The 8607-nt window shown below is 31.1% G+C and overlaps 1 protein-coding gene across 2 annotated transcripts; it reads right to left on the reverse strand.

The window, feature by feature from the left end:
* Positions 1–18: 18 nt before the first annotated feature.
* Positions 19–8307, reverse strand: LOC118744607 (clavesin-2). 2 transcript variants are annotated; one of them, XM_036477735.1, is made up of 4 exons: positions 7883–8307; positions 7451–7817; positions 3764–4024; positions 19–137 (listed from the first exon to the last, which is right to left on the reverse strand). In XM_036477735.1, the coding sequence occupies exons 1-4, from the start codon at positions 8179–8181 to the stop codon at positions 99–101; spliced, it is 966 nt and encodes a 321-aa protein (XP_036333628.1). In that variant the 5' UTR covers positions 8182–8307; the 3' UTR covers positions 19–98. The 2 variants fall into 2 exon arrangements, with proteins under 2 accessions (XP_036333628.1, XP_036333627.1); XM_036477734.1 differs by lacking the exon at positions 19–137 and having other exon boundaries at positions 3284–4024.
* Positions 8308–8607: the final 300 nt, after the last annotated feature.

Consider the following 8607-nt stretch of genomic DNA (forward strand, 5'->3'; position numbering starts at 1 on the left):
CTCCTTTCTTTAATAAATAAGGCATTGTTTTAAAATTGTAATATATTTTCCAATTTTTTGTTTATTATTAGGTAATTATAGTGTTTGAATGATAATTTTTATGAACTTAATAAGTTCCATATATTGAAGGAAGATTTCTGAAAATAAATAATGTAAATTGATAATTAAAGTATGTCAGGGAAATGATTGGGGATAATTGCTATATCAAATTTTGTTAGGTATAATTTTGTAGAAATAGCCATAGGATAATGCTAATTTAAATGCGAATCAAATTTGTATAAGGAAAATAAAGTTATGCTTATTTATTGCATACAACAACGTAAAGGCAAAAATTAAGAAATTCAATGTTTAAAGAACTAAGAAATAGATATACATATGTACTATGTAATGTTAACTACAAAATACTTAAGAAATTTTAATTTTGTTGTACGGCATAAAATTAAGTAAACTGAGCTTCTTTCCAGAACTTTCTGAACCGTAATTGCGTTAACGGCGGATTTTTTCTACCTTTTTGTACTTTTGCTATTTTTATTTTGAAAAGGTTACGTATAGCAAATACTTTGTATTTAAAATAGTCTGCCTGCAGTCGTTAATCGCTGATAATAACGGGTATAATATAATTTGAATGAACTGAATTTAGATTAGTTAAGATTACTTACTCAATGCATTTATGGCGCGCCTAATACATTAATAAATACATAGGTGATTGACAGTTGTATTTTATGAGCGTTATAAATCTTACTATATCATGATAAGTATGTAAATGCAATGTGATTTTTGAAATAATTAATAACTGTTCAGCTGACAAAATAAAAAAGTTAAATATATGTACATATATACATAAAAGTTAAATATATGTACATATATACATACATACATATGAGGCCGTGAGAACAGAAGTGGACAAACACAAATATATTTACTTAGCTATTTAATAAAATATGTCTCAAAGGTGATAAATGGCTACAATTCGGCGATTACCGTTTGTGTATAATAAAGACAAATTGGCAGAGTTGAAAATGTTTGATGTTTCTACAATTTGGAGCACCTTGCTGTAGCTTCGAATTGTATGTTGAACTCGGATCACTTTTCCTTCAAACTATAGTGAAAAAATGATGCAATTTTGAAATGTTTACAAAAAAAAAACATAAAATAACTGCATTTTCGGGGTACGTAAAACATATTTTTAGTTCTCTTTTTGACTACGTCAATTGGGGATAACAAATATAATTCTCTATGTACCAATTTAATTCTTTACCGCACCATTTTTGCAGAAAATTGCTGCTAAAGTTACAGTTCTTATGTAGTAAACATTTTTTTTACCGACCTACGCACATCGGTGTGTTGGAATTTTCGAGCACTGATTCAATGCTTAAGGGTAGTGTATACTTTACTCTCTTAATTGCCGATGTTTTTTTTTAATATAATTTCAAGAAAATACTTGCAATAAAAACTAGAGCTTAAAAAAAATAATCGCTCGCAAATTTGTTTCTAGTGCAATAAATTTGTATGATAGCCGTAAGTTATTCTACGAAAGAATACAGAAGCTCCAAGGTGTGTTATTTCTTACTAATGTATTTAGCCCTCAAAATTTTCATGGTGTTCCAAGCTTGTAGAAACTATGACTAAAAGTAATGCAACTACGATATATCAGCGAGTTACACTGCGAATATGAAGAAATACAATTGGCGTTAGCATTACAAATAGCACTAAGATGGAATTTTGATGTGTTTAAAAGGATATTGCGTAACTATTGCAAGGCTAAGAAATCGCATATCCTTTAAGATACCGTTTTAAACTATCTTATAGAATGTAACTGAAGCTGAATCCGGAAAATTATAAAAAAAAATATATATATATATATATATGTTGGAAAAAAATTGCGTAGCTGCTTTGACGCTGTAAATGTTCTTATTGCGCAGATACAATTACGGTTCAGAAGCATTCAAAAAATAAAAAATAAACAATGGGTAATGGCTCCTTGCTCATGGAAAGGACGGTTAAAAATCTCAAGTGTGAAATATATATAAGTAATACCAAAATACGTTAAAAAATAAAAAAATAAACTTAAACTCGTAAAATATATTTAATAAGCCCATTAATTATTCGCTTGTTAGTGCGATTGAAATTTAAATGAACTGCAACAAAACTTCGACTTAAATGATAAAATTATATATGAAATATATATATTTTTAATACACCAATAGCGCTTAGAGCATTGTAAATTCAAATGATAAATTTTTAATGAATAATTTTCTTAAATACGTATGTATGTATGTATATTTTAAAATGATTAACAAATTACACCATCTAAGGCAAACTTATAAGAAACCTGATTATATGTTTCAATTATAATAAATCTTTTTACCAGTAGTGAAATGAAAATGGTTTATGGGCTTAAATGAAATTTAACAATTAATTGTACCTAAATTCCAAAACAAATACATATATATTCAGTTTAGTCAAAAATCTCAATGGTACATTGTTTTTGGTTTTCACAGGCAATATTCGGAACACGTTTAACAATTAAATGCTTACGAGTGATTTCACAAGAATTTTCACACATAAAATGGAATTCGAGTATGTAATTTAATACAATTAATATTTTCAATTTTAGTTTCACTTAAAATGGTAATGCTTAACACACCACAGTAAATATGCGTGTACTCGTATGTATATATATATTTATAGATATATACATATTTTATGTAAATATTTATGTATGTATCTACAATGAGTGATTTACAATGCGGAAATTTTAAATTTCTATTTGGTGTATATATAAGTTTATATGTATATGTAGTTATATTAATTATACGCATACATATGTATATATGTATGTATATAACTATGAATGTATTACTTTTTTGCTGCTCATAAATTTCAATTTCACAAGAAATTTCGTTTCCCCATTTTTCCAAAAAGCGTCACCATATCCTTAGCGCTTTGCACTAAACACATACATATGCGTGTATCCATATACATAAGTATGTTTATATGAACATTCACAAAAAATCGTTCCCAAAAATAAATGTTTACATATGACTAATATGTATAAATGAAGCCTTTAGACAATGGATGTATGTACAGACGTGTATGTACGAGTGTATGCATGTATATATAGTTTCTCTCTATTTATGCTACATATACATTTGATGTATATGTATTTATGTAGTATATACTCTATACTAAAACTTTATTTTAGTTTAGGTCGTGTACTCAAATGCCAACACTAAAATTAAGTAAATGATTGCAATAGTTGCTATTGCTTTTTTGCTTTTCAGTGTCCGTGTACTGTGGTTTTCATAACATTTTACTATTAAATTTTCGTAAAACCTGGTTGTTGTATGTGTATATTAATTCGGCTGTTTTCTTCTTTTTTTTCTTTGTATGAAAACTCAGGTATAAATATGTCACTAAATAACACTAATATTCTCATTTAATATTTTTGTTTGAATATTAACGCAGTAGTTGATTTACTTGTGTTAGTTTGTTGTTGTTTTTTACTTATTAAACGAACGCACAGAAGAACGCAAAATAGTTTAATATTTATTTACGCCGCAGCCAGAGTCGGCTGTTTCATACTGTTGTTAATATTATTTTTTTTTTCTGCTGCTACACCTTAGTTAATTTTTTTTTATATCGCACTTAGTTTTTTATATAGCAGTTTTGTTTTGTTAATTACTCTTATTTTGCAAACAAAATTTTCTTCTTTACTTTAATCGATATTCAATTTACGAAAGGACCCTTCAGGTACACTCACACATTTAGGCGATGGCGGCGATGCTGGTGAAGGTGGCGTCTCTTTAGCAGCTACTGTTCCAACAGCAGGCTGAATTTCTCGCAATTTCTCATCAACGCCATACTTTTCATCCTCATCGAAATAGTCGCTAAATTCATTGAGCTGTTGTTCGAAATGTGTCATAGCCTCTTCATAGGTGCCATTAGTGCCACCATATTCGACAGGCAGGTACTCCTTACCAATGGCTTTATGCAGTGACTCCAGCGATGAGTGTATGTGGAGCTGTGCGCGGAATAGTAAAGTAGAAGTGGAATTTATAAATTTACTTATTTTACATTAAACATGTACAACTTTATTTTACAGCTGTTTAGCTGGAAACTTCTAAAAGCTTGCCTAAGTATTCTGAAGTAAATTTAAGTTCATGCTTACAATTTTTAAATATCGCGAGTGTGATATGTTACTACATATATTCTTGAACATATTAATACAAAGCATCCATGGCCTTAAAGTTGTGAAGTTTATAGACGCTTGAAAGTTACTTATTTTACCCCTACATACCAAAGTGGTAAAAAGAATGACGTTGCCAACTATGGTCATATCTCCAAACTAGCCGCGATTTCAAAATTATTTGAATACATTGTACAGGAGGCACTATATTTTGCAGTAAAGCCTTAAATCTCTTGCAACAAGCATCGGCAATTACGAATGTATGTATGTAGCTGTTTCCTCAGAATTTTGTATGCCCGATTTCAAAAATCGTCTTCAGGTCGACACTGTACACTGACCTGTCGAAGGCATTCGACATATTCAGTCATTCAATTTTAGTCTCCACACTACATAGATACGGTTTCACTCAGTTTTCTCAAATTGGGTAGAAAATGTGCTGTTGTTGTCTACTACAACACCTCTTCTCATTCTTTATTGCCTAGTCCGGTGTTTCTCATATAACTACGCTTACAGCAAAAATGTTCTATGGATGCCACTATCCAATTCGTATGGAGAATTGCTCGGTGATTCCGAAAATCGATTTATTTTTTTGCTATGGATACGTTTTCGAGATACTTTCAATTTACCATTATTCAGCTTAAAGCAAAAATTGGTTCCTTTTAATCACGTATATCTTACGAAGCAATTTAAAAATCTTAATACAAAATTCTCCATAAACCGTATATAGATCACTTTCCGATAGGGCTTATAATTTCTGACAAATTAATTAATCATTCCAGCTTTTTTTTATTGTTTAATGGAAAAATTAAAAAAAAAACAGAAGAAAAATTAAAAAAAACAGGTTCTGTGCCAAATTTTTGCATTTGAATTTTTCCTGTTCTGTTACAAAAAAAAAATCAAATTACTAATGAAGAAAATCGATGGATAAATAAGAAATAAGGAGTGGTCAAATGAAAATACGCAAAGATTTTTGTATGAAAAATGAGCAGGAAAGAAAGTTACTCATACGCCACGTACACCTGTTCATATTTCATACAAAAAATTTTGCGCATTTCCATTTAACCATTGATTATTTCGTATTCATCCATCGATTTTCTTCATCAGTAACTTGATTTTTTTGTAACAACACAGGCTTTAGTACAAATGCAAAAATTTGGCACAGAACCTGCAATTGTTTTAATTCTTCTTCTGTTAAAGTTTATTTTTTTCATTTTTTTTCTTTCTGTAAACCTCGATATTTTATCTCTACTTCTTATTTATTAGTAACTCATGTCAAACTACTCTTAACGAAATTCCAGATCTTGAAGTTGTTTTTTATTCAATTATTGCCAAAACTTATTCTATAATAGCCTTCATTTGAAGGTTTTTTTTAAGACTTTGCTGATGCTTAACTTTAAAGTACCTATACACTGCTCTCGTCCGATCTAAGCTGGAATATGCAGCATTTATATGAAGGCCATATCGTGGTTTCCATATTAAAATGCTTCAACGCGTTCAAAAAACTTTTGTTCGTTTTGCTCTTGGAGCTTTGAATGTCGAGGATCCCATTCCTTCATATAACGCTAGATGCTTACTAATTAATTTAAAAGCTTTACGTAGTAGGAGGATTAAGCTTTCACTCTCGTTTCAGTTTGACATAGTAAGTATAGTGATTAACTCATTTTCCTTCTTGAGTGCATTTATTTTTATATTCCTCAAAGGAGACTATGGAGGAATTATCTTTCTTTCTAGAGGAATGATATTTGAAAAATCACTGCCACAACATATACTTCTTTCTACTCGGTTATATTCAACTCGGGTAGAGAGAGCCAACAAGAATAAACTGTCAACTCAAGTTATAAAACCTAATGCAAGCCTGGCCAACACTTCTAAAATCGTTTATGTACAAATTTCAACCCATGTTAAGATTTCTACCGGTATAGAAATATGTAAATATTTTAGCCGAGTGGACTTGTTAACTCGACAAAAAAAATTTTTATGCATGTGGGTTGAATTTACCCGAGTAAAATATAACCGTGTAGAAAAAAAGCATAAACATGGTGATAGTCAACATCATTAGCTTAGGGCTAGGAATCTCATGCAAATGCATGTTTTTATTGGACATCTTCAGATGTAAATGTTTAAGTTATTTTTACATATCATGGAATTTCCTTTAAACTTACATTCAAACGTTAGCGCATATTTTGCAGTAAATGCATGGTTTTGCATATTTTGCAAAAAAATCTCTGTTTTTGCATATTTTTTGCGCATTTTTTAGTATATTTTACAATAAATGCATGTGGAGTTTGCATATTTTTGCTTTGTCTGATTTACAACCACTTAAATTTAGTGCGACATCACTTGACAAAAAAAAATACCTATAATTTTTTCCAAATATTTATCTAAACCACTGTCAATGTTCCTATTTAAGCTAAGAATCCAGCTCCTTAGAAAACTGTCAAGAAAAATTGCCATTATTTCGTTTGTGTCCAAGGAATTTTGACATCTGATATTTCACAGCCTGCTGTCTCACTCTTTCTTCAGGAAAGAATGGAACGGGCATATATTTCTGTTGAAAAGATGGTTGCCTTGTGTTCCTTGTTTACAAACAAATTTTGAAAACTTTAGAAAACCGTAGTAGAAGGCGTAGCAAATTTCTTGGGAAACCCCATACTGTCTTAAGGAAATTTGCCACGAGAAAATTTTTCACCATTTCTTCACCGTTATTTATACGGAGTTCTGGCTTTTCTTGAAAGCTCGATACTAAGCTTAACACCAGATTGTAACTGTCTCCTTGATTATAAGTAAATTTCACACATGAATATTTTTTTGTAGTTTGAAATGAATTGTTTTCGTTATTTTCTTATTAAAATGCATGTATTATTTATTTTTGTACCGGCAATAAAATATTAGCAAAACATTTTTAATTGCATTTCGAATTGTTTATAGCGAATGTTTTTGATTTTTGAGTGCATATTATATGCGCATATTTTCCGATTTTTTAGTGCATGAAATTCCGAACCCTACTAATGACAAAGCGGTAAGCCGAGTATTTTTGTTCATTACAATAACATGAAAAACTATTGGAAAAATTATCGAATGCATCAAAACCTCTTGCCAGATTTCTCCTCTTTGCGTTGTGAAATCTCTTCAACCACAACATTTACCCCATCCAATTGGTATGTCTATCACCAAGCTTGAAAGCTTATCACACTATCCTACCTCGCTCCATACCACCATTAGTTACAGCCTATTTCACGCTCACTTTCAACTCGAACTCACCAATTCTTTTTGTTTCATAACGAGACGCACTAAATTCAATATAATTTGCGCATCCATGGAAGCATTTACGATGTGTGTTCCTACTAGATTGGTTGGCACGCCGTATTCTAAGAATGCGGCCATTTTTTTAAATAAATTCGGTTCGAATTGACGCAATAACGCATATGGAATTTTAGAGAAATCAATTATCTCCAATACACCACTAATAATCCAATTATCATCGGTGTTGGCCTCAATTTCTGAGCGGAACATTATGAAACGGAAGATATCTTTGGCCGTATAGAGTGAAGTATCAATTTGGCCCATGCGTGTGAAGTGTATGCGTGGACCGCCCGGACCCACCGGCTTCGGAAGTGTTGCGAATATGCTGTGGGAGATAAGCAATAAATGGAGTTTTTCTTTTATTACAATATCAAAATCACATGAGCTCACCCCGCACGGCAGATGCCATAAACTTTATCGTCAATGCGTCGGCTCTTCAGAAAATCACCGGCTGTTGATTTGTATGTGTAATAGTACTCGATGCGTTTCTTTGTGTCATCCATATTGTATTTGCAGAAACGCAGGAAGCCCACAAGGAATTGGTCATCAGTGCGCGTTGTTAAGTACGGTTGTTCTTCGATCCACTGACGCAGTTCGACAATATCACCGGCAATACGTGATTCCACTTCGTTGAGTTCGGCAGCGGCCACCGCAGCCAATTCGGGTGCCAATGGTCGAATTTGTGCCATTCTGTGGTAATTTATGTACTATGCGTGCCGAATGTGGTATTATGTTATGATTTTATACCAAAACAATTTTACAAATATTTTAGTTTGGATTTTTTCTTTAAAGATGCCTTAAAAAAGAATTTAACTATGGAGAGACATTTTGAAAAATATCAAAGATTAGATTTTTGATTTTTTGTTTTTAATTTTCATTTAAAAATTTCGAAAATAGGAAACAAAGATGTGAAAATATTTCAATTATTAATCTATTATTAGCTGGCGTAGCGTACGAAAAATAGGAGTAGAATGCATTTTCGAAACAAATGGCATCTTCAACGATATAAATGTATGTATACAAATTTGTTTGCAAAATAAACGCTTAATAAAAAGTACATATTTCTTTTTGCAAACTTTTATTTTATATTATTTTCATTCAAACAATCTGCTGTC

This window comes from Rhagoletis pomonella, unplaced genomic scaffold, assembly GCF_013731165.1.
Source record: "Rhagoletis pomonella isolate Grant_MI unplaced genomic scaffold, Rhpom_1.0 Rhpom_scaffold_00008, whole genome shotgun sequence".
In the NCBI taxonomy this organism is placed as follows: Eukaryota; Metazoa; Arthropoda; class Insecta; order Diptera; family Tephritidae; genus Rhagoletis; species Rhagoletis pomonella.

Excerpts from the sequence above, each read along its gene's own strand:
- LOC118744607 (XM_036477734.1), bottom strand. The coding sequence starts at position 8,181 with ATGGCACAAATTCGACCATTGGCACCCGAATTGGCTGCGGTGGCCGCT. Across the intron at positions 7,818-7,882 it reads TATGGCATCTGCCGTGCGGG|CATATTCGCAACACTTCCGA; the intron begins GTGAGCTCATGT and ends TATCTCCCACAG. Across the intron at positions 4,025-7,450 it reads TTATGAAACAAAAAGAATTG|CTCCACATACACTCATCGCT; the intron begins GTGAGTTCGAGT and ends TTCCGCGCACAG.